The 26,690-nt window shown below is 41.1% G+C and overlaps 1 protein-coding gene across 2 annotated transcripts; it reads left to right on the top strand.

The window, feature by feature from the left end:
• Positions 1-796: 796 nt before the first annotated feature.
• On the top strand, positions 797-14,931 carry DTD2 (D-aminoacyl-tRNA deacylase 2). Of its 2 annotated transcripts, none has more exons than XM_033950849.1 (3): positions 797-945; positions 6,587-6,656; positions 14,296-14,931. In XM_033950849.1, the coding sequence occupies exons 1-3, from the start codon at positions 877-879 to the stop codon at positions 14,619-14,621; spliced, it is 465 nt and encodes a 154-aa protein (XP_033806740.1). In that variant the 5' UTR covers positions 797-876; the 3' UTR covers positions 14,622-14,931. The 2 variants fall into 2 exon arrangements, with proteins under 2 accessions (XP_033806740.1, XP_033806739.1); XM_033950848.1 differs by having other exon boundaries at positions 800-987.
• Positions 14,932-26,690: the final 11,759 nt, after the last annotated feature.

The following is a 26,690-nucleotide window of genomic DNA, read 5'->3' on the forward strand; positions in this document are numbered from 1 at the left end:
GCTTGCCCAAAGCTTCCCTCTGATGCAGCTTCCTGTTTCCGCCTGGGCGCATGGTGGAGTGGGGCGGGGCAGGGCAGGGGGCACAGTGCCTTGGGGCCCTCGACGAATTAATCCTGCCCTGCTTCTTCATTATTCAGCACAGGTGAACTCGTAGTATTCAAAAGGCCACGGGCAGCGGTTCCTACACACTGCCCGCAGCTGACCCAGAAGCCATTCCTCTGATGCTGGGATTTTGTATTAGAGAGAAGGCTTCTGGGTCAGCTGTGGGCAGGTTCCTACCTGTGGCCTTTTGAAGACTGCAAATTTGGCTGCACTGAATAATAAAGGAGAAGGTGCTACTTGGACTTCTGGAGCTGGGGGGGACATAGGAAGGCAGAGGTAGGGAGGGGTAGGGCCATGGAGGGGCAGGTCCAGGGGGCCCAGTGTGCTTGGGTGCCTAGGGCCCACTGAATAATTAATCCTGCCCTGCTGGTACATTTATCCACTAACCCCACCCCCACCCCCACACTTTTACAAAACCGCTATTGCGGTTTTTAGCACAGGCCAGCGCAGAGCATTCAGCCTGCCGGCCTGCGCTAAAAACCGCAATAGCGGTTTTGTAAAAGAGGGATATGCATAACGCACCCATTACTTTGCCCCGTTTTATACTCTCTTTTACTAAACTGCGCTAGCAGTTTTTAGCGCGGCTCCCAGCGATAAAAACTGCTAGCGCAGTTTAATAAAAGGAGGTCACATGTTTTTTACCAACATAATTAAAGATGCTCATGGTGACATCGCCACCTACCGCACGCACAGTCGTAACCTGCCACCTCGCAGTAGGCGTTCCAGCTTTCCCGAGGCAGTGCGTCATGACGTAATCCGCATCCTTAGCACGCAATGGCGACTAAAGAGCGGTCGTTGGCAGCTCGGGTGGTTTTGCAGCAATGTCTAAGTGCCCAATTGCAGGTGAAGCCCCCGACGGAGCAGGAGCCCGCAGAATGGGTGGAGGTAGATAAAGTCGAGTTCGTAGATGGGCGGCTTCTTATAGTTTTATCGTCTCTGTTTATAACTGCGTTTCCTGGTCTAACTTTCCGGTTATTTATTTTGTGTGCGGAAAAGTTATTCTAAATTCACCGGTTTACATTTTCAGAGATCATTTCTCTGGACATATTACCGTCTTCTCGCGTCTCGTTTCCTACCCCTTTGTTTCTAGTGAAAGAACAAAAACGACTGAAGATCAGAGTGACTTCTGCTTAAGTGCAGTTTTAATTTTGTGTTGAACTCTGAGCACTGAAAATGAGTGGGAGAATTCTTGCTCGGCGAATGCTGGGAAGCTTTATTTTAAGCTTCTGGTCTTTGTAAATTTATCTTTTGGCTTTATTGTGTATGGCTGTTTCATATGTTTGAAATAGCGAAACCTCAGTTTCTTTATAATAAAATGATGTTTCAATCTATTTTCTCTTTTCTTTTTAGAGGTAGTAATTTCAACTCGTTTTCTAAATACCTCTAAACCCCCTCCTTTTTAGATTTGTCTTCAACTTCTATTATAGTACTAGTTTTTCAATGAGCCTCAGCCCCACCATTCCACCGCCTCAATATTTTTTCATCGCGGTGAGCTTTATGTGTTCTTATCACCGGCTCAAAAAAAAATTTTAAATCTCAATTCGTTATTTCTTTATACCTTAATGACTCTTTATTCTAATTTTAAAGTGCTTCTGCTTTATGTACTGTATTTTTTTCTCTCTTTAAATAAATACGTTAATAATTAATGAACTTAATATCAATTTCATTTTAAGCATGGACTTATCTTCAAATAGTTTTCCCAATGATCTTTCTATATATTTTCAAGCGCATTATGGAAGGAGCAGACCTAACATGTTTCATCTGCTCCTTCCATTTTTAATACTTAAGAACCTGCTGAATACCATTTGCAGACTTTTCAGATAAGTTCATGCAGTTCTTACACTTCAACCTGTTGAATACCACTTGCAGACTTTTCAGATAAGTTCATGCAGTTCTTACACTGCTTTATTTTTCTTACTTATTAAAAGCTAGTCATTAAGTCCGTTACATTAACGGGTGCTAGAATATGTCTATCTGTCTTTCTTTCTTTCTATCTCTCTGCCCCTGTCTCTTTCTTCCTTTCTTTGTCTCTCTCCCTCCCTCTGTCTGTCTGTCTTTCTTTCTGTCTGTCTCTCTTTCATTCTCGTGCGCTGCCTGCCTGGCCCTCTTTTGTCTCCCCCCCCCCAAAGCAAACCAAGATTGCTCCCTGGCCCCCTTTCCCTTCCCCCCACTTCCCAGTACAGCAGCGTTCCCCCACACTTCCCTGTATAGCAGCAGCATTCTGTCCTTCCCTGAGCAGCAGCATTCCCCTCTTTCCCTGTGTAGCAGCAGCATTCCCCCTTTCCCTTCCCCCGCACATCAGCATTCCTTTCCTGCTCCCCCTGTGCATACGCAAGGCACTTACTTGCCTCAAAGAAAAGCGCTGCACCGTGCTGTTGCTGGCCTCGGTGTCTTCTCTACACTGCGGCCAACCCTATCGGAAACAGGAAGTTGTGAGAGGACGGGCCGCAGTGGAGAGAAGATAGTGAGGCCAGTGGCAGCACAGCGCAGCGCTTTCAGTTAAACGCTGTGAGCAGACGAGAGGGAGGACGGGGAAAATAGATGGCGGCAGGGGGTTTGGAGGTCATGGCGTGTGTGGCAAGCTGCCGTTTGGCATTTGGAGGTTGGGGTGCTTGCGGCAAGCCGCCGCTCGCATCTGAAGATTTAAAAAAGGCGCTTGGCGTTGGGGTGCGTGCGGCAAGCCGCCGCTCGCGCCTGAAGATTTAAAAAGCTCCCCTGGATTGGCGTTCTGTGCAGGAGTTGCGGCCATTTTGAAGATCGGTCTGCCCTGCTCCTTGCCTTAGTATATTTTTAAGTTAAAAGACGCGGCGGCTCCTCTCAAGATCCCCGACTGCATCGGACTTCCGACGTAGGTGGGGATCCTGAGAGGAGCCGCTGCCTCGTCTTTCAACTTAAAAATATACTAAGGCAAGGAGCAGGGCAGACCGAAGAACAGCACGGCCCACAGCTGCCGCAAACAACATCTGCCTCGGGGGAGAGGAGAGAGTGTTTTGCGCGCATGCGCACTCCTATCTGCGGTGCCCTACAGCGCACGGAAAACGGAACACACGATGGGAGTGCGCATGCACGGCTTAGGCTTTTATTATATTATAGATAAGTGCGATGATTAGAGGTGATAGACACAGACGTTCATCTGTTCGGGTTCGTCCCGAGGTCTGACATTTAATTATCTCTGAGCACTACAAAAAATGTGATAACTAAGCTATAATATTTCTTTTTTTTTTTTTTCATTTGTTACAAATTATATATACAGTAAAACAAACTCAGGAAAATCCACGAGTATCATCATGAACATTTACAAAAAGGAAAGTAAAAAAAGGCTCTGTTTTGTGGCCAAAGGATTCTTATATTTCCTGATGTCTCTAAGCAGACTCAAATGAAGAGGAAGCAGTTCTAACGCTCAGGATTAAGGCCTTGGCAGCGTAACCTTCTTAAAATTTCCCTGTAAATGCCTTATTTCAGTGATAACAGAAAATTTGTGTGATGTTAATCCCCGAGTGAATGTTCAAGTGAATGTAAACCAAAATCCAACGGAATTTATATCCAGGCGATGCCGGGTGATCAGCTAGATTGGAATACAAGAAGTAATTGCAAACTAAAATTAGAAATATGTAGACAAAAATCTAACTGAAATGCCAAGAAGCCAGACTGCATACAGTGAAACACCACACAGAATCAGAAACAGTTATGCATGCCCCTAATACTGTACAAACTATAAAGACAGCAGAAGTAAATTTGAAAAAAAGAAAGACAAATAACAATCGCCGCTTTACAAATTAACAAGTAGAAATAAGACACCTCTCCATTCCATCGTTGAAAATGATCAATACGAGATGCACGACTATTTTCTCAGTCACAGCCCCCTAGGTCCGGAACTCCCTGACTATTTAAATTAGGGCGGAAACCGCATTAAATAGATTTAAAGGCTCCCTCAAATGTTTTCTTGTTAAGGATGCATTTGAAAACTATGATTAGGGCGTTAGTACCACTAAGGGCTCCTTTTACAAAGGTGCGCTAAACATTTTAGCTTGTGTTTAGCGCATGCTGAATCTACGCGTGCGCTAACAGCTAACGTGGCCATAGAATTTTTTTGCTACTTTAGCTTGTCTGCGGTAGTCTTTGCTCACATGTTAAAGTCCAATTCTTTATATGTGAGTTTGCAAACCCTTGGACCCCTGAGGAAGGCGTGTTCGCCGAAACACGGACTGTGTAGGGTCCGGTTGGATTTTTATCACTGTATTTTTTATCATTGTACTTTTTTAATTGAATTTTCATATATTTAAATGTCAGTGTATAATAAATTATCTTCAAAACATCTGTATCCACAGTTTTTTGTTTTTGTTTTCATAGGATAACATGCACACATTAGTGTTTAGCGCACGATAATATTTATCGCACGCTAAAAATCATAGCACACCTTTGTAAAAGAGGGGGTAAGTTTACTTGCCTAACCATTAAGGCACCCTAATTCTTTTCCTCGTTTTTACTCAACCCTCCTTTTGTTCATCCCTTAAATGTCACCTCTACTTTAAAATTGTAGTTCCCTCCTTTTTCAACAAATCAGTCTAGTTTTGGTGAATGTTCAGACATGTATTTTTTGTTTTTAAAAAATATTTGGTTTCCCCCATTTTAATTGATGTATATCGCTTAGAAATTTTAATAAGTATTTAATCAAATTTTAAATAAAACTTGAAAATTGAAGACAAAAGATGGAAAATAATACCATTTTATTGGACTAGTATATTTTTCAATTAGCTTTCAGATGCCAAAACCACTTTCAGTACAGTATACTGCAGTTAAATGGTATCCTGACCTGTGGAAGGGGGTTTTGATCTCTGAAAGTTAGTCAAATATATATTAAAATTAGTCTAATAAAAAGATCACCTTATTTCTATTTTCTATTAATAAATGTTTTATCAGCACAATTACAATACTACTTTATCCTAAAGCAATAAGATAAGAGAAGAATATTTTTTTTCTACCTTTAGCTCTGGTTTCTGCTTTCCTCATTTTCTCTTCACTTCCTTCCATATTGTATCTGTCCACTTTCACTGCCCCTTACGTCCACTGTCTGCTCTCTCCCCTTCTATATGGTATCTGCCCTCTTTCTTTGTCCCTTCTTCAAACTGTCTACCCTCTCACCCTTCCATCCAGCCTGTCTCCCCTCTTTCCTTTTTACATGATTCATTCCAGCTTCACCTCTCTGTCCATATTTTTTTTATCTCCTTCTGTTTTTCCACCCCCCCCCCCATTCTCCCAAACTCAGGCATGTCTCTCCTCTCCTTCCTTCTTTTCTCAACTCACCCCATCCTACCTCATAGTCTGATATCTCTGTTTCCTTCCCATCCATCTCTCCCTCCTAATGGTTTGACATCCCTCTCTTTTCCTCCCCCCACCAGGTCTGGTATCTCAGTCTTCCCTTGCATCTTTCTCCCACCCCACTTTATGGTCTGGCATCTCTATCTCCTTCCCTCCTCTTCCCTCCATGGTTGCAATTCCTTCCCTTCCATATCTCCTCCTACCCCCCATCCACTGGCATTTCTCTCCATCCCTCCCCTCTCCCCATGATCTGACATCTCTCTCTCCTTACCCTTCCCTGCCTTTTCCCCATGGTCTGAGATCCCTGTCTCTTTGCATCTCTACCTCCCTTCTTCCTTCCCCCATGCTCAGGCATCTCTCTCCTCTGCTTCCCTTCCCTTCCTCCTCCACGATCTGGCATCTTTTCTCATCACTCTTTCCTTTTCTGTCCCAACCCCACCCCATGATCTGGCATCTCTGTCTCCTTCCCTTCCATCTCGCCTCTGCTTTCCTCCCTTCCCCATGGTCTGACATCTCTCTCTCCTCTCTCTTCCCTGGCAGTTTTTTTTTCTTCCTTCCAGTTTGGTAGCTTTCTCCTTTATCTCTGACATTTCTCATATCTTTCTCTCGCTCTCTCCCTCTCTCTCTTTCTCTCTCTGCCACTTGTAAGCATTGAGGTGCCAGCAGTGTTAATGTGCTGAACATGCTGCCTCGGGTGAACCCAGAAGCTTTTCTTCTGCTTCAGCTTCCTGTTCCCATAGAGGCAGGACTTTGCAGCAGAAAGAAAGCTCCCGGAGCCTCAGAAGGCAGCGTGTTCAGTTCATTAATGCTGCCAGCGGCCTAAAGCTTGCAGGCCACAGTCTGGAAAGACCAGACTCTGGACTGGAGCACCCCCGATGAGCTGCATCTGGGGCGAACTGCCCCTCCCCCACTATAGTAGTGCTAATAGTGTGTCTGCGGTCATGTTCCAAAAATATTGGGGGTGCTCGGGCACCCACAGAGCTGGCACCTATGATTACAGATCAGTAACTTCATTTTACTTGTTGAATGTTTTTCCAGAACTTCAGAAACAGGAGGTAGTAAGTTCAGTTCTGTCAAATAAAATTTACATTATATTTAACTGTTATAAATATATTGTATCTGTTGCTATAATTCAAATATGGCATTCTTTTGCAATTGTTTGTAGATTCAAAAAGGAATGGTAACCTATGTATGCTTTTTCAACGGAGCAGATGAAGCAGTAATTCAAAAAATGGGTAGGTGGTATAATTGTAGTATCTTAATAACAAAAAAGTGAAACCCGTTTCTGGATTTTAGTTTCTAAGGTGACATCCTTAATTTGGTATGATAATTTCCCAGTAGTCTGCAGTAATCTGAGCACTTTAGTTTAATGATTTGGTGATTTTGAATATTTCAATAACAATGTGACCACTTCAACAAAATGTTAAATTATTTTGCTTTGAAATTTTAATAAATAACAAAATATACAAAGTACGGAAAGTCAATTTTATTGGAATAAAAAGCCTCAGGTCTTTTCTGGTAGAGCTCAAAGCTCAAACCACCTCCACCCACATCATTGGCTCAAAAAACTTCCATTTAGAATGACAATTGCCACAACAATTCTTTTTTATGGGACTGAGATTTTAAACAACCTTACTGACAACTGTGTTAGAAAAAATTCCAGTGACGTCCTATATATAGCCAACGTTTCACAAGTCTTAGCCGTTTCTTCAGGGCTCTCAGACTTCCACTGCTGCTGGTGAGGACGCTGGTGAGATCGAGAGAGTGACACAGCCCAAACTGTGCAGGGTGAATGGAAATTCGAGAGCCTTGAAGAAATGTCTAAGACCCGTGAAACGTTGGCTATATATAGGACGACACTGGAATTATATCTAACATAGTTGTCAGCAAGGTTGTTTAAAATCCCAGTCCCATAACAAAGAATTGTTGTGGCAATTGTCATTCTAAATGGAAGTTTTTTGAGCCAATGATGTGGGCGGAGGTGGTTTGAGCTTTGAACTCTACCGGAAAAGACCTGAGGCTTTTTCTTTCGATAGAATTGACTTTCAGCTGTATAAGTGGAGTACTTTGTATATTTTGAAATTGTATTAAACATTGTTCTTGACTCTCTGAATGCCTCCAGTGTCCACTGGGTAGTTGGTATAAGAACATATTCTTTCCAGATTTCAGCAACATTTAGAGTACATTAAAGGTGGGGTATGATTTCTTTTGGCAGGCACCAAGCTCCAATTTTAGAGGAAGCAGCTTTTTAAAGCAAAAATGTATGTTCTTTTATATATAAAACAGTGCTGTATCTTCCTGGGGCATTTCAGCTTGTTGGCCAGGTTGAAACATTTCCTTAAAATCAACAGTTTTTAAACAATAATATTGGGATGAATTAACAGACCTCTTTCTAGAGCTTTTGAGTTTGTGTCAAAAAGTGCTTGTTCTCTGGTTAGTCATCAATTTTGAGGTACAGTAACTCCCATGGACAGGTTGGGATCAAATTTTGATAGAAGGGGAGCATTGTCCTGATATCAAAGAGTAAAGTAGATAAGGGTGATGTTATTTTCCATTTGATGAAAGCTGCTCCAAATCTGAGTGTATGTATATACGAGGGGCTGCTGAAAAGTTCTCAGCCCAACCAACAAAGTTGGGCCAGGTTTCATTGAGGGCTATATCCAGTGATTTTCCACTTTTTTCATTCCATCAGAAAAATATGGAACAAAAAAAGTAGACAATCACTGGACTAAATGTATAGCCCTTAATGGCGACTGCCCCAACTTCGTTGGTTGGGCTGAGAACTTTTAAGCAGACCTATGTATGTATCATTAAAGGCAATTGTTAAATTACATGATAACCATAACAGAGCTAGCAAAATGCAACATATGTACTTGTACATCGCTTATTGGAAAGCTTGTCCATGTACAGTGCAGCGCTCAGCTTTTAGTCGTGTGGCAGCCATGAGGTCTGAAATATGGACGTTCCATTGCAAGATTGCACCATCAAAGAATAATGTGCAGTATTGTGCTTTCTTTGGGCAGAGGGAGTGAAACCTGTGGAAATTCACTGTCTGATATTGACTCGTTATGGACATAGCACCATGAATTAACAAAAGGTTTATGGTGGGAAGAACAGGTGTAACTGATGAAGGTTGTTCAGGTCGCCCATCAACATCGCACAAACAAGAGCACGTTGACAGGGCGGATGCCTTGATTAGAGAAGACTGACAGATAATAGTGTCTTAGTTGGCTGCAAATTTGGATATTGGCTATGAATCTGCATTTGCGATAATGCATGATAACTTGGGATATAGGAAAGTCTGTGCATGATGGGTTCCCAAATAGCTTACAGATACAGTGTGTGGAGGTTGTGACCCAGTTCCTGAGATAGCATGAAGATCCAAATATTCTGGAGAGAATTGTCACTGGCGATGAGACATGGGTGCATCACTGCGATTCAGAGAGCAAAAGACAAGGCATGATAAAGTAAAGGATGCGGTGCTCACCTGGCTTCGGGAGCAGCTGAAAAACTTCTCTACAGGAATGCAGAAGCTAGTTGAATGATACAACAAATGTGTCGTCTTGCAAGGGGACTATGTGGAAAAGTAATATGTTCAGTTGCTCACAGTTACTTATGTTAAAGTTGTTAAATGTATTTTGCCAGGATACAGAGGGAGGATCCTAAGGTCTCTCCCTGTGCATCACATGATGCACTAGGGAAGGGAAGGCCCACCTTTTGGATTGGTGGGCCTTGGGGCAGGAGGGGCCGAGTTTCTGCCCTGCTCCCAATATCTGACAAAGGGGAGGGGGAGTTGGGGGAGCATCTGGTGGCAAGAGGGAGTGGACATTCCTCCTGCCTTTTTGGGGGGTAAGGGATGGTTGGGATGCCTGGCGCAGGCGGGGGCACTCTGTTGGCAGGGAGTGGACATCCCTCCTGCCAATTTTTTCTTGCACGGGAGGATCGGCATGGCAAGAGGGAGCGGGCATCCCTCATGATGATGTTCTCTGGCATGGGGGGGGTGTCTGGTGCTGGTTTATCGGGGGGGAGGGTTGTTGGGGAGGGCCTTCAACGGCTGGGGATGCTTTTTTATTTTAATGAGACAGATATTGTGTGTAATGCAGAACATCTGTATCCATTAAAAAAAAAAAAAAGGGTTTCCTGTCTCGAACAGCTGAGTGGCAGGAGGCTGCTTCAGGGCTTCCCCTGCCAGTTCTGCACATGTGTGAGAGTCACTCACAGTGATTCATTGGCAGGATCAGACAGGCATTACGACAAAACTCTGCTCAAATCATTTCCATGCAAACTTTTTTTGTGCATCAATAGATCTTTTGGAATCAGCCAAAAATTAGATTGGAGCAGACCACATGGTTTTACCGACCCTCTTTAGTGCATCTAGTTCTTAATTCCTTTAGCAGTCTTTAATACATAATGCAAAACAAAGAAAATAGACTTACAATTCAGTTGCTTTAAATAATTCTGCCTTCTGCAAACAATCTAACACTCTACCAGCTCATCTCAGGGGTTGGGTTGCTAGCGGAAGTGTATTCAACACTTGATGAGGATAAAGTTGTAGTTTAGAAAATAGTAATACTAAAGTATACTTAGAGACGATCAGCACTGAAGCAGCATTCTGGAAGCTAGCAGCACTAAAGTTTAAAAAAAACCTGATGGAAAACGGACATCCTGTATTTGTGTATAAGATTTTTGTTACCGACATGCATCACCTTACACTTATCCACATTAAACCTCATTTGCCATGTCAGGGCCCATTCCTCGAGGATGTTGTCATGTTGCAGGTCTTTGCAATCCTTCTGTGTTTTCACTGCTCTGAATAATTTGTATCGTCTGCAAATTTAATCACCTTGATCGTCGTACCAATTTCCAGGTCATTTATAAATATGTTGAAGAGCACGGGCACAAGCACCAAACCCTGCCTTTATGAATATGGGGGCAGAACAACACAATTGCAAGCTGCCCCAGTTTTGCTCCCAGCAGTACTCTCCTCACCACCTGGAAGTGGATGCTTTTCTGCTGCATTGGACTCACAAGTTTTTTCTATGCCTTTCCTCCAATCCTCCTCATCCTCAAGGCGCTTGTCAAGCTCATGCAGGAATCGGCCACCATAATTCTTATAACTCCTCGGTGGCTCAGACTACCCTGGTTTTCCCTTCTATTTCAACTCAGTATCAAGGAACCAATATCTCAAGTTTTCCCATCTCTTCTCGTACAGAATCACGGATCTTTTCTGTATCCCATTCTTTCAGCATTACTCTTGACATCTTGGTACCTCTTGGTCTAACATCGGCTGACTGTCATCTTTCTCAGCCTGTGAGATTAAACTTGGAAGCATCCAGAAAACCGTTTATGCAACATGCTACCAGCAAAAGTGGACATGGTTTTCCACCTGGTGTGCTCTTCATCACGAGCCTAAATCCACCTCTGTATCTTCAGTATTGGACTATCTTCTATATTTATCCAATTCAGGTCTCAAGACCACTTCAATTAGAGTTCATCTCAGTGCTATCCATGCTTTTCATAGACCAGTTAATGGTAAACCTCTCACTGCTCATCCTCTTGTGTCCATATTCATGAAAGGACTTTTCAATGTTAAACCACCTCCAGTGGTTTGGGATCTTAATATGGTCCTTGCTGCTTTGATGAAGCCTCCTTTTGAACCAATGTCTAAGGCTCATTTCAAGTACCTTACTTGGAAAGTGTTTTTTCTCGTCTCCTTAACTTCAGCTCGATGATTCAGTGAACTTCAAGCACTGATGGCGGATCCCCTTTTCACAGTATTCCACCATGACAAAGTGGTGCTTCGCACCCATCCAAAGTTCCTTCCTAAAGTCGTCACTGGATTTCATCTTAGTTTATTGTACTTCCAGTGGTTTTCCCTAAGCCTCATTCTCATCCTGGGGAAACGGCTCTTCACATTCTGGACTGCAAACAAGCATTGGCTTACTATTTACAGAAAACTCAGATACATAGAACATCTCCTCAACTTTTGTCTCCTTTGATCCTAACAAGTTGGTATGTCTTGTATCCAAAAGAACGATTTTCACATGGTTGGCCTCTTCTTATCTACTTCTGTTATGCTCAGGCTGGGCTGTCGCTGGTGAGTCGTATCACAGCCCACAAAATCAGAGCTATGGCAGCTTCAGTTGCTTTCCTTCACTCATCTCCTATTGATGAAATCTGTAAAGCTGCTACTTGGTCCTCAGTTCATACATTCACATCACACTACTGTCTGGAATCTTATTCCAGACGGAATGGTCACTTCAGCCAAGCAGTATTGCAAAATTTATTTTCCTAATGGCCAACTCTCCTTCCATCCCATCATAGTAAGCTAGGGAGTCTCGCATGTCTCACAAACCTTATCTCCAAACCTGACCTAGCCCAACTCCTCTATGTCTATGTTCTCTCCAGGATGGATTACTGTAACTCCCTATTTAATGGAATGGCCAAAAAAGATCTCAAATGCCTCCAGCGCATACAAAATGCAGCAATCCACCTCCTACACAACCTCAGCTACCATGACCCTACTCCCCAGCCCTCCGCACAGAGCACTGGCTCCCAGTCAACCAATGCTGTGCTTTCAAGGCCCTGATGTAATGTAATGTAATTTATTTCTTATATACCGCAGATTTCTACACCATCCCCCCAGCATACATATGATCCAAGCTAACCCTGTACATCCCCACCCGCCTCCTCCGCTCTGAAACAGAGAAACGCCTATGCATCCCCCCAGGAAGGTCTCTCCTGTCAGAAACCACCCACAAACGCTCCAACAGCCACTTAATCCCCCATCTCTGGAACCAACTCCCCCCCCCCCCCCACAAATCAGACTACAGAACTCTCTGATGACCTTCCGGAAAGCAGTAAAGATCCTCCTCTTCAACTGAAATTCTAACTGCAAACTACCCCTTGACCCCCTTATATTCCCCCTCCTTTCTGCACTCTCCTGTACTTAAGTTGCTGTATAGTCTTGTACTGTCCCAAATGTTTTCCATTGTGAATGTTAGCTTGTAACTCTTTCTGAGCTATTGGGAGGACGGGATATAAATAAATAAATATGCTGCCTGTTTGTCCTGAGATAAAGCACAGTTACTTACTGTAACAAGTGTTATCCAGGGACAGCAGGCAGATATTCTCACAACCCACCAACCTCCTCTGGTTGGCTTCTTAGCTTGCTTATCGAACTGAGCAGGCTCATCTATCCCACCCTAGATTCTGGGGACTGCTTTGGTACATCCCAAAGGTTCAAGAATGATGTGCCTATTGCACTAGAAGGGAAGATTATGTACTTACCTTGGTAATATTCTTTCTAGTAAATAGGCACATCATTCTTGAAGCCTGCCCAGTCAGATGTTTATTAGCCTGCCTACTGTCTCAGACATGTCCATATTACTGAATATCTTGTTTCTTTCCTCTGTCCAGCAAGGTCAAGAATAGGGGAGACCACCCCTATTTTGAAGAGACCGGGGGGGTTGTCTTTCAGAACTCCAAGATTGATAGTGCAGATGGCTTGTTCGTTCACCTCATTATATGTTTTAAATGGTTTCATGTTAAATGTTGTGATACGAATCTCCATACCCCTCCCTGTTAGGTTTCTTCTCTAGGGCTGACAGTCTGCTTTGATACGAACTGAAGAATTACAGGACAGCCCACAGTGAGGGGAGGTGGAGCGAAAAAATGTAAATGAAGCTCTCTATACCAGATCTTGCGATCAGAGGTACACAGTTCACAGGTTCAAGAGTGATGTGCTTATTTACTAGAAAGATTATTATCAAGATAAGGGCTTAATTTTCCTATATCTCTACAACACCACTCTAGGAATTAGACCCTGTTTGGAAACTGAACCCAATAATTTGTTTTAGAAGCAAAATAGTTATTAAAAATTTATAACACTTGGTTTGGGTTCAATTCATTATTGTACTTTTACAAAATCTAACAAATGGGATGAAAGATATTGTATAACACTCCAAGTGAGTTTAAAACTATAATCTATATTGGATTCGAGCAATTGCTTTCTTACTTCAAGGTTTTGCTTAAGACACATTTCTTCTCTATCTCTTTACCTGGTGCTGGGAAGTGAGGCGGGCAGTTGGGTCAGCTGGAACAAGTATAGACTGATACATTCTGTTAGATTAGTTTGCATGGTCTTGGAAATAAGGTGTCTCTTTCCTATTACTAATGGCGTTCTTTTCCCCCTTTTCATAATTTATGTACACCACTTTGATCCTTGAATGTTTTAAGCAGTATATCAAATCAATAAATAATATTAATAAACAGGATTTGCAACATGTGCAGTACTTGTGGATTTGGAAACAAGTCCTGTATATTGAAATCCAGGCTCATATTTTGGGTAGAAATAGTGTACCCAAATTTCTTACATTTGCACAGTGCTTTAACATTTTAGCATTTTTGGAAATGGAAAACATTTTATAGATAAAGTACTATAAGATATTAGTTTAGCATTTAGTCTTTGAAGTTAGATGCAGAGTTGCTAAACTTCAGCTAGTCCAGTCTACAAAAATGGGTTGTATTCCTTCGTGACCGGTAGTAGGGGATAGAGAAACTCAACTATTCCAGTGACATCATTGGTATAAGGTAGTTCTCTATCTCCATCTATTGGGTGAGAAGGGTCACAAGTTATTCATGTGGACTATCAGGATTCAAGGAAAGAAAACAGATATGAATAAGTTTTACCTTTGCTAGGTTACTAGGAACACTAACCTCCTAATTTTATAAATATATGGGAGGTTTTTAAAAAAAAAAAATCCTGAAAAACACTATTACGACTGTACAAGTATTTTTTCTGGACTTTTCAGCTTAAATAATTTATTTCTTGTTGATTTAGTGCAATATTTTGTTTTACATTTTCTTTTGCAGTTAATACGATACTAAATGTGAAACTGTGCGAAATGGAAAGTGGTCAGCGTGTATCAGTGCTTGAACTGCCTGGTGACCTTTTAATAATCCCTCAGGCCACGCTGGGTGGGAAAGTGAAGGGACGAGGCATGCAGTACCATTACAATATTGGGAAGGAAGAAGGAATGGCTTTATATTCAAAATTTGTACAACGTTGTGAACAAGAACTGGCTACCAAGGGACAGTGTGCTGAAGATGGAGTTCAGGTCAGACATGGCACGTATGGCAACAGACAAGTTCTGCAACTCAACACAAATGGACCTTACACACACCTAATAGAATTTTGAAAATTAGTATGCTGAATACTGAAAGGCATTTTTCTAATATGATTTTCCATAGCAATGATAATACAGTGGATCCTTTTACAAAGTTTGCACAGAATGGGGGAAAAATCTTCAAAAATTTGTCTTGTGAGTTTAACTAATTCGTTTGAGTTATCAAATGGCTTCAGTTCTATCTTTAATAATAGTTTGTAGAACTATGGAATGCCTTGCCTGGTATCCTGCAGTTTTGTATGGGGGAGGATGAATTTTAAGAAAATGCTGAAGACTCAACTATTTGCCAATGCCTTCTTATAAACTAAAACTAAACTAAACCTTAAGTTTGTATACCGCATCATCTCCATAAAGATAGATCTTGACACGGTTTACAGGTAAATTCAATGAGGGAAAGACATAATAAGAAATTAGAGGTTATGAAGAGGATAGCTAGCTTTACATTTTAAATAGCTTTACGTTTTGGAGAAAAGCCAGGTTTTCAGATGCTTTTGGAATAATTAGAATGAGCCTAGGTTCAGCAGCGGGGCAGGGAGGCTGTTTCAAAGCTCAGTGAATTTGAAGAAAAGGGATTTCCCTAATTTACCTGCATACATGATGCCTTTTAATGAGGGGAAAGATAATTTGAGTTTGTGGGCGGATTTGGCAGTGTCAGGTCTCTAAGAATTCCAGGATAGTGGAATTAGGGGAGAAAGAATGCCATGTAGGATTTTGAATATTAGGCAGGTACATTATGTTAAGGTATATTTCAGTCGATAATAGCCTTTTAGAATTTTTTTGACAGTAATGTATGATTTAAAGCTTGCTTGTATTTCTGAATTGATTGAATTTGCGCTCTATCCTTGTTTATAATAGGGACGATTAATGATGTTATTTAGACATGTCTATGTTCTATGTGATAATTGTAGGGAAACAAGATTGTGGTATATAAATTTTTTAAATAAACTAATTAAAATTATTTGAAAATGTTCTAATTCTTTTGCTGTTCTGAAAGCTGCCACACCAGAGGCAATATTATGAGTATCACCACTCCTAAATGAATGCAGTCAGAGACCAAGGACATGAGGTGGCAAGATAAAGAAATAATCTCAATTGTATTGGCTGCAATTGGTGTGATAAAAAAAAAATTTCTAAATGTATTTTGATATGTTGAGGCTCTCATTAGAACAATACAAGAGTTGAGACAAACACTACTGAATATGATGGGAGTCAGCTATAAGCTATATACTGACAATATTCAGTTTCTGGTGCCAGTAAAAGGTTCTATGCCAGAGTCAGTTGAATGAGTTAAATGATATTTTGATGTGATCAAGGAATGGATGACCTCCAGCCATTTGAAACAGAATACAGATAAAATGGAAGTACTATGTATTGGGCTTCAAAAGCAACTTGATTCATTTCCTTTAGTGATAACTTTGGATGATACAGAAATCTCAGTCTACATAGAAACAATAGAAACATAGAAACATGATGGCAGATAAAGGCCAATTGGCCCATCTAGTCTGCCCATCTGCAGTAACCATTATCTTTCCTTCTCTGGGAGATTCCACATGCCTATCTCAGGCCCTCTTGAATTCAGTAGAATTCCTCTACAATTAAGTGTCTGGGAGTCATTCTCGACTCTTCTTTGTCTTTTAAACCCCAGATAAGATCAGTGGTTTCTAAGGCGTTTTTCAAACTATTGTTGCTCTGTAAGTTAAGGGATTTTCTGCCAGTAGATGACTTTTGTACAGTGATAAGTGCAATATTGACCCCTACACTTGATTACTGCAATGCCCTTTACTTAGGCTTGCCAAAGTATGTGATTTGGACATTGTAACTGGTAGAAAACGCTGTGGCGCAATTAATTGTCGGGGATCATATAGCTCCAATTTTAGTCAATCTTTATTGGTTACCCTTCTCCGCTCAGATTGAGTTTTAAACTGCTTTGTTTGATTTACAAACTGCGACGCACTCAACAGCCAGCAGTGATGAGCAATCTTTTAAATCAATATCAGCCAATTCGGATGTTACGTTCTGATGAACAACTCTGTTTAGAGGTTTCATCCCTGAAACAGGTCAGACTAGGGTGTCATTGCCATTCAATGTTTGCAGTTCAAGGTGTGTTGTTGTGGAACACCTTGCCACTTGAAGCAAAGAAAACTCGATCTTTATTAAGCTTCAGAAAATTAATTAAAACAGTCCTGTTTGAGTGATACTTTCAGTTTAAATGCTACTTGTACCATTGCTTCAAGATGTAGCAGCTTTTTGTTTTACAATTATGAAACTATGATGTACTGTATGTTTTTAATTATAAATGTTTTTTTGTGACTCGCACAGAATTGTAGGATGTTGCAAGTAAGAAATTTTTAAATAAATAAAATAAATCTTCAGTATACCCTAGTATAGGGGTGAGTTTCATTCCTGTCATGGTATGCACAAACATAGCTCATTTGGAGATAGAACCTAGGGAGTAATTAGTAGTTGTTGAATTAGGTATTATTTCCCCAGTCCCATGGTCAGATCACTATCTAGTCTCTGTCAATTATACAGCCTCGCAAATCAATCTCAACATAACGTCAAAAACTATTAAATTTAGGGATTTTAGCAAACTGACTAGAGAATCAATCGCATCAACCTTCAAATTAGACTTTTCAGACTCGGATACTTCTACCATAGAAGACCACCTACATCAATGGAAGGTCTCAACAAACTCATTTATGGATGAACTAGCCCCAATTCAGACCAGAATAATCTCCTCTCAGAAACTTTCCAATCCATGGTACACGACGGAACTATCCCTCGCCAAAAAACAACTTAGATCATTGGAGTGTAGGTGGAGAAGAGACAAAACTCACCAACCTAGAAAAATTCAAAGAACAATCAAGCTTCTATAAAACAAAAATAAACTAGGCAAAAATGAAATACTACTCCATCCGAATTGAGAATGCCAAAAACTCTTCCGTACTCTACTCCATATTAAAATCTATAAATCCTTCAATCAAAATGTGCCCGATTCAACCTTCCTAGCTTCAAGGAGATTGTCTCATTTCAAGCATCAATAATAAGGGCTCTTAATTAGAATCGGTTCCACCTTTTGTTCTCAAGCGTTATTTCTCTGTCTTTGGCCCCTTTATCCATACGTTAGTCAATGAAAGTTTACAGCATAGCATTCTGCCCAATTCTTGAAAAAAAAGCAACCATACGGCCAATCATTAAAGACCGTAAAATCAGCCCAGAGGAAAAATCAAATTACAGACCCATCGCTAATATCCCCTTTTTAGCAAAATTGACAGAGAAGGCTGTATTCAAACAAATCTCAGAATTCAATGAAAAAACAAATATTGTACATCCTAACCAAATAGGCTTTAGGCAGCACTCTACAGTACATTCATTAATTGCCATGTCTACCTCTATTCTTTATCATCTTGATCATCACAAATCTGTTCTGTTAATTTCTTTTGATCTCTCGTTGGCCTTCGATACAGTAGACCACAACCTTCTCTTGGAAAGATTAGAGGCAATTGGTATCACTGATCAGGTTCTTTGGTGGTTTTGGTCCTATTTCATTAATCGATCTTCAACTGTTTCATTCAACAATTCTACCTCTGAAAACTTCAGTAACCTATGCAATTCCTCAGGGATTCATTCTCTCACCTCTTCTATTTAATATCTTTCTAGCCCCCTTGATGACCCTCTTATCAATCCATCGGTTTTAATGCATTTGCTCATGTTGATGCCCCAAACAAATTCGAACAAATCCACCAGTGGCTCGATATTAACAAATTGGCTCTTAATGTTCTCAAATCTAACGTAATGATTTTTCCCTGCAAAGACAGCCTCAAATTCAACCTTCCTATTACTCTCAAGGGCAATACACTTCAGGTGGTCACCTCGGATCAAGATCCTAGGGGTCATTTTTGACCAAAAGATATCTCATCTCGAGAATCTAAGTAGTATCGTCAAAGCTACTTTCTACAGATTACGTCAAATTCGCTCTGTTTCAAAATTTTTGGATTCCAAATCACTTAACATATTGATTCATTCTCTGGTAATTTCTAAACTCAATTATTGTAATGCCTTATTCAAGGTAATCGCCCAAAAGGAAATTAGACATCTATAAATCATTCAAAATGCCTATGTCAAACTTATTATGAAAGCTAAGAAATTTGACCACGTTTTGCTCCTCCTTAAAAAAGCTCATTGGCTTCCAGTATCTCACTGGAAAACCTACAAAATATACCTGTTAACTCTTAAGTCTTTTCTTTATAAAACACCAGCCTTTATCGATAAACTCTTGATCCCGTATGCCCCGGCCAGAACACTTAGATCCAATAATCAACACTTACTGACAGTCCCCTCCCTTAAAACCATCAACACGCCGACAGTACATTTTCTCTTACGACGCCTCAAATATGGAACTCCCTCCCCATTTATTTACGGGAAGAGCGTCTTCTAGACAAATTTAAGAGCAAGTTAAAATGCTTTATTTTTAAAGATGCTTTTGACTGCTAATGTACTGAATTAGGATCACTTAACCTTCTCTGACCTCTGCTCCATTATAAACCTTTCTGCTTTAACCCTTCCTGATGTTTTTCCCCTATTTGTCTTACTTTCTATCAATAATTATACTTCCTTCCATGCTTTTTCCTATCATAGTGATGTCTGTGCATCTAATCCAATTTGTGTGTATAATGCCCCAGTAAGTTGTAATTTTAAATTTTGTACATCGCTTAGAATTTTGATTAAGCAATTAATCAAATTTTTAATAAACTTGAAACTTGATATTACTTTTGAACTACTTGAATATTTGCAAGCTTGATACCAACAATATTGTTGGTAAATTAAAGAATTTCAGATTTAGATTAGTACATATAGGTTAAGAAAATACACATAAGGTAATACATTTTGTTAGACTAACTTTTGGGAGATATAGTCTCTTTGGGCTAGAATGCATTAAAGTCAGCGATCGTCACTAAACCTGTTTTCACAGCTTTAGCGACGATTGCTGTTATTGGCTCAATGTACAAAATGGCTCACTGCGTGTTTTCCAATCCAGCCATCACTTGGCTATTCCAAATGGATTTTAGCGATCGTAAAAACCGACTTGTCTAGAACCCGTCTTGTAATATCTTTATAATTATTTACGCCCACCACTATATCCTTTTCATGTTTCTTCGCTTCAAAAATTTGGAGTCATTTTGCAAGAGATAATCGTTGGAGGTTACGCTGCTTGGTTGGGAGTTATGACAAACAGCAGGACAAACATGTATATATTGAGAAGATTGGAGTAATTCTATAAAAGTTTTTGAAGACCCATCTGGGGTTGAAACGCCCATATAAAGAGAGGGCGTCAGGAGTTTCTACTAAAGATCAGCGTTGACGGTGGCAAAATCCACTAAGATAAGTGTTGCCTTTCACTTAGAGCGAGAAGGTTTTTTTGTCACATGATTCACATGAATGTTTTTTAGAGATGGTATTTATGGGTATAATAAATCAAAAGATTAGTTAAAAATTTCAAAAATAAAGATAAGGTGGTGGGTGTAAATGATTATAAAGATATATACAAGACTGGGACTTGAAATGATATATACATCATAAGAGGTTCCAAAGACGGACGTCTGTATAGTTATGATATGCCCGCCATTAGGTTTAATTACTCAGAGGGGAAACAGGAAGAATTTTGACAGAGATGAACAGTAGTAGTTGATGTTAGGAAATAATAACAGTTTATTAGTTGTGATGACAATTAATATTTGATTGGAAATTCATTATAAAAAGTTTAAATTAATCATCTTGGTAGCCTTTTTTTTTGGCTATAAAAGATTTGGATATGGGGCTGATGTTTTAAAGGCTTTACTCTGTAGTATCTTAATGGTAACTGTGTTACCGACAGGTCTGCCTGTTTTTTTTTTGCATTGACACAGATATTTTGTGTGAGTAACATGCAAAATATCTGTCCCATAAAAAAAGAAAAAAAGTTCCCCACCACCGATGATGGCCCTCCCTGATGATCCCTAACAAATGCGGCACCCCCAAGCCACTGTACCCCCCCAAACCCAAAACAAATGACAGGAGGAATTGCCCATGCCCTCCTGCCATCCCGATGACACCCCTGCAGCAAAACTGCAGAAGGGATGCCCACTCCTTCCTGCCACAAAGTCCCTGTGCCAATCTCTCCCCCCATCAAAAAAAAAGCAATAGGGATGCCCACTCCCTCCTGCCACCGGAGGCCCCCCTCAACCTCCCCCTTGTACCTTTTAAATTGGGAGCAGGAGGGGTGCTCAATCCTCCTCAGAGGCTGCCAAGTCTCTAATGCCGGGTTTTATGGAATTTAAATCAGCTATTTAGCATGCTTATATTGTACTATATGCTTATATTGCATCACTAAAGAGATCTAGATATCATCACAGTATCGAACAGGGTGACTGACTTTCCAGAAAGTAAAACGATTGACTTTGCAATTATAAAATTTGTTCGGACAGGATTGACCAAACTTAGTTCTCGGTGACCACTCTCTCATTGAATACATGCATACTAGATTTCAATAGGAATATCCTGAAAGCCTAACCTTTGTGAGGATCTAATCTTGGACCATGGTCTATTAAGATCTTATTTCATGCAGTTCATATTGAAGAGGCAATTTGAATGTCAGTGTATGTGTGTACAAAATCCCTGTAGCAAAAGACCACTTTGATGAACAGTGGACAATTTTATGACTCTTCATGCTAATTTTACCACTTCTAACAGTTATTGATACACAGTGAGAATACTGAGTATTTTTCCAGCCAAAACTGTACAGCTTGTTCTGGTTTTACCCATTATAAAATCATAAAATAGACAAGAAAAAGAAAGCATTTCATCTTACTATACTGCCATCCAGTGAAGATAAACCAAAAATGCAGTTTGGGTGTTTTTCCTACAAAATAAAAGCTCCTGTGATCAGATGTGGCATCTGTAAATTTACGAGATTTGACAAGTTTGTGAACTCATCCTAGGAAAAGTGCTACATACTTCATTACTAAATATCACTATGGTCACTTTCGAAGTCGGTGCCTTGTCCACATTTCAAAGCAATTTTGGACTCTCCTTTCTGGAATGCCCATCAGAGCTGTCGTATTATCCTTTGTGTTTTGTCTGCTCGTAATCTCAGGGTCATCTTTGACTCCTCTCTCCTTCACCGCTCAAGTACAACATATTGCTAAAATCTGCTGCTTCCTCCCCCAGGTGTATCAACGTTGCCTGCCAGTCTCCCTCCTTCCCTCCCTGCTGCGCCGATTCAAACCCCACCGTCCGCTGCCGCTGCACTTTCTTATTGCTGCCCAGAAGCCTTCTTCCTGACGTCAATTATGACGTCGGAGAGGAAGTTCCGGGCCAGCCATCACTGCCTGGCTGGCCCAGAACTTCCTCTCCAATGTCAGAATTGACATCAGGAAGAAGGCTTCTGGGCGGCAACAAGAAGGTGCAGTGGTGGCGGATTGGTGGTTTGAATTGGCGCTGCAGGGAGGGGAAGCGATCGCTGTTCCTGTTGTCCCTGCATACCGCTTTGGGATGCTGTCCCTGAAAATGGGACATTTGAGTGTCCCAAAACGGTGGGTCGGGACAACGGGACGGTTGGTCCAATAATGGGAAGGTCCAATAATGGGAAGGTCCCGTTGAAAACGAGACGTACGGTCACCTTAGGCATAACCCTGTTTTCCCTGACTGTGACTTGAGTTCTGTTGGAGCTCAGCCTGATCTCTATATTCCTGATCCTGAGCTGCAGAGACACACTGATCAGCCCTAACCAGCTTAACAGGGCTGTTTCTGGGTTTCCTAACTGGCACAAGGCTGGTACGGGAGTTGGGCTTGTGACAAATTCCATTCTTTTTGGACTCCCGAAATATCAACTACATCGATTACAATTAGTTCAGAACACTGCAGTCAGATTACTTCACCAGCATTCTAAGTTTGATCACGGCATACCGCTTCTAAAATCAGAACATGTTCTCCCGGTGACATATCACATTCCTTTTAAATACAATATTCTATCTCATCAGATTCTATCAAGTGGTCTTCCTTCCTTTCTATATAGTCTCTTGGTACTGTACTTACCCAAAGAACCCTATGTTCTTCATAATAACAGTTATTCGTTCCCTCTCTTTGAAAATTCTTCCTTGACAATCATAGAAATTCTTCTTTCTTTGCCATGGTTCCCACTGTCTGGAACTTTCTGCTTCTATCTTCACTTAGAAAAATCATTTGTGACTTATAAGGCGCAATTAAAGGCATACTATTTTTCCTTGGCTTTTTGTTCTTAATCTCCTTACTTTGTAAATGTAGCAGGCAACCTTTTTCTACACTGGCATTCCTGAAATTTTTCATTTCACATAGTGTGGGCAGAAAGAACTCAATTTTTTTTTCCATCCCTAACCACATCGTTCATACCTTCCCTCTCCCCAACCTTTTTTTTGTTGTTGTTCTTTCATTGTAACCTACCAATTCCTTCCTTTCTTGATATTTCTCTGGTTGTCTTACTGTTTCTCCAAAGTTCATGTTTTGTCTATTTTTTTTCCCTACCTCACTTTATTTTTTAATTTTATTTCATTTCACATTTTATTGTAAACCGCTTAGATTTACCTTGGTTTTATATTTGCGGTATACTAAATAAATTGAACTTGAACTTATATGCAAATAGCTTGTTTTGGATGTTTTTAATTTGGATTTTTTCCCTTTTTTGATCATGGCAAAATTAGACATCTAGCTGGTCCATTAAAAAAATATATAGACATCTTTCAGATTGAAAATGGACATTTTCTCCAACCAAGTTTTGGATGACTCTTCGGGCGGTGGGCTGTGTAAGTGAAATTAACATGCTGCTTTTGGTAGCTTTGGAAGCTTTCCCTTTGCTACATCCTGTCCCCAAAGTAGGAAGCTGTAGCAAAGGGAAAGCTTTCAGGGCTGCCAAAGGCAGTGTGTTCCCTCATGCTGCCGTGGCCTGAAGAGTGCAGCATTGGAAACAAAAAGAATACAAAAGCACCGGATTCTATCAGGGGGTGGGGGTGGAGGGAGAGAGAGAGAGAGGGTAGTACAGAGATGCTGCACTATGGAGATGGGGATGGAAGGGAAGGATAAGAAGATGCCAGACCTCTGTAAGGAAGAAAGAAGGGGTGGGTAGTGATGCCAGATAACATGTGGGGGAAGGGAAGGCAAGGGAAGGAGAAAGAGATGTAGAGCAGGGATGGAAGGGAAGGAGGGGAGAGAGCAGACCACGGGAAGGGCTGAACAGAAGGGAGATGTGGGAAAGGGGAGAGAAGGAGAGATGCCAGACCACAGTAGGAGGAGGGAAGGGATGGAGAGGAGAGATATTAGAGTAGACCATGGGAAAATTAGAAGGCGAGAGAGGGAGCAAATGGTGCACATGGATGGAGAAGGGGGGAAGACATGGAAAAGTAGATAGATTGAGAAAGAAGCAGAAAAATGGCAGAAATGTGAGTATTAAAAGTTAATGCCAAAGATGGATGTGCCTTTTGCTATTGGTTACTACATCAACTTGTGGACAGTATTTCAAAGCACCTTTTGGCAAAGGTATGTGTCATGATTAGACCACTATTTTGCCACTAGCAGAAGATTTTTTTTTCATTTTACTTCTTCACACCACCTGTACTAGCATTTTGTGAGCAAATAAACTAATTATTACCTGATATAAGATTTATGCCATTCAAACAAATGTGATTCAGGATCTATGTGGGATTGCTATTTTCAGTATAGATGGATGTAGGGCAGAAAAGGAAGGTGAGAACAGTAAATGGATAAGAAGGCCCTGGACACAGTTAAGAGCAGACACAGAAGGAAGTGTAGCCAGAGACTGGGAAAAGATGATTAGAAAAATAAAATCACTAAACAATGGCAGGAAAAATGATTTTATTTTCAATTCAGTGATTGAAATATATCAATTTTGAACATTTATAGCTGCTGTCTAGATTTTGCACTGTTCAGGATCAGGAAGAAATGCATTTCTAGTTTTCTAGTGTGTATACATGCAGAGTCTGGCATCATGGGTTTCATTTGTGTATATCAGGACTTTTAGTTTGCATAAGGTTCAGCTGTATTCTGCATTGTGTTAGCAAGGCCACATGTTCTGAAGGTATTTGTCTGTTCTTCAGCCCTTTTGGATCCAAAACGGCCCTCACTTAAAATTAGCGAAGACCACTGGGGTAGAGTCTTTATGTACAGAAGATTCACTTGGGACCTTTTTTATAGTGTCTTTTATTAAAGAAAAGAAAGAAAGAATTAAATAAACAAACAACATAGAACCGCTTTTAAGAAGTAACTTCCCTTTTGTTTTATCCTCCCCCTCCTCCCTTCCTTTTATTTTTATTTTCATAATTTAATTAAAACTTTCATTCCCCCTTGCTTCCCACAAATTATACCTTTGTCTTGGTCTTCACTGCCCCATTTTTCCCTTTTATTTTTACTTTTTAAGATATTTTAAATTTTTAATACTGCACTGTAAACCGGCCAGATACTTGTGATGGTCGGTATATCAAATTAAGAATAAACTTGGATAACTTAAAGGTGAAGGGAAGGGACTGTTACCGATGGATAAGATGTATGGAATGACACTTTGGTTTGCCTCCTCTAACTCTATTTGCAATACCCCCATTCTTAAAGTGACCATGCGTCCCGTTTTGAAAAGGATTGGCCCGTTTTTAGATCCCTGTCCCATTGTCCCCATACACAGCTTTGGTACGCCAAAATGTCCTGTTTTCATGGACAGCGTCCTAAAGCTGGGTGTGGGATAACGGGACAGGTGATCACTTCCTGTCCCTCCCTGCCACGCACAAAAAAAAAAAGAGCCTTCCTCCAGGCCTGATTTAACCCCCCCTCCTGTCCACTGCCGCGGCTGCTGTCCTTACCATCCTGCTGCTGCTAATCGCCACCCAGAAGTCTTCTTCCTGTGGTCAATTCTGACGTTGGAGAGGACATTCCAGGCCAGCCAGGCAGCGATTGGCTGGTCTGGAACGTGCTCTCCGAAGTCAGAATTGACATCAGGAAGAAGGCTTCTGGGTGGTGATTGGCAGCAGCAGGGAGGTAAGGACAGCAGCCGTGGTGGTGACCCGGGGGGAGGGGCTAAAACAGGCCTGGAGGGAGGCTTTTTAAAATTTTTTCACAGCAGGGAGGGAGGTAAGTAGGCAGGCAGGCTCGCTATGGGGGTGGGACAAAGACTGGAAGGCAGTGAGGGGGACATGGGAGGGAGGGAATAGAAAGGGACAATTGTTAGGCCTGAGTGCAGAAAGAAAGAAATGAAAGAAAGGATACACAGTCAGAAGGAAACGCAATCAAAGACTCATAAAATCACCAGACAGCAAAGGTAGGAAAAATGATTTTATTTTCAATTTAGTTATCAAAATGTGTCAGTTTTGAGAATTTATATCTGCTGTCCACTTTTCTATAGTTACGGAGGTGACAGTGCATATTTTAAAGTCATCTGCCTTGACATCTTTGATCCCCCCAATATAAATGATACTTAACATTTTCTCTGCATATAGTGTGCTTTATAGTTGTTTTTTTAATTTTATGGTTACCATTATGAATTAATAAGATTATGTGTACATGAAAAATGAATGGAAGAAATTTGGGGCGGGGGTGGGGCTAGGGTGGGGTTGGGGGGCGGGACTGACAATTACTAGATGTCCCGTTTTGATGAAAAAAATAAATGGTCACGTTACCCATTCTCTGTCTTGACCATCTCCAGATCCTGAGAACCAGCCATAATGCCCTTTAGCGCCAATCAATTCCCTCCTCCCCATAACTAGAGTTTAAATTATTATTATTTTTTTTAACCCCACCAAACCACTGGGCTTCAGCCTCTGCCAGTGCTGCTTCTTGACGTGCTTGACCGAAGCTTAGCGTCTTTTCGGTTCATAGTCAAATGCACGCAAGACAACAGCGTGCGGACAAACAGGTGCAAGACAAGTGAGCGCAAGACATCTGAGCGCGAGACATCTGAGCGCCGGCAAGTGAGCGCGAGACATCTGAGCGCCGGCAAGTGAGCGCGAGACATCTGAGCGCCAGCAAGTGAGCGAGAGACATCTGAGTGAGAGACATCTCAGGGCAAGA

This window comes from Geotrypetes seraphini, chromosome 7 (assembly GCF_902459505.1).
Source record: "Geotrypetes seraphini chromosome 7, aGeoSer1.1, whole genome shotgun sequence".
Taxonomy (NCBI): Eukaryota; Metazoa; Chordata; class Amphibia; order Gymnophiona; family Dermophiidae; genus Geotrypetes; species Geotrypetes seraphini.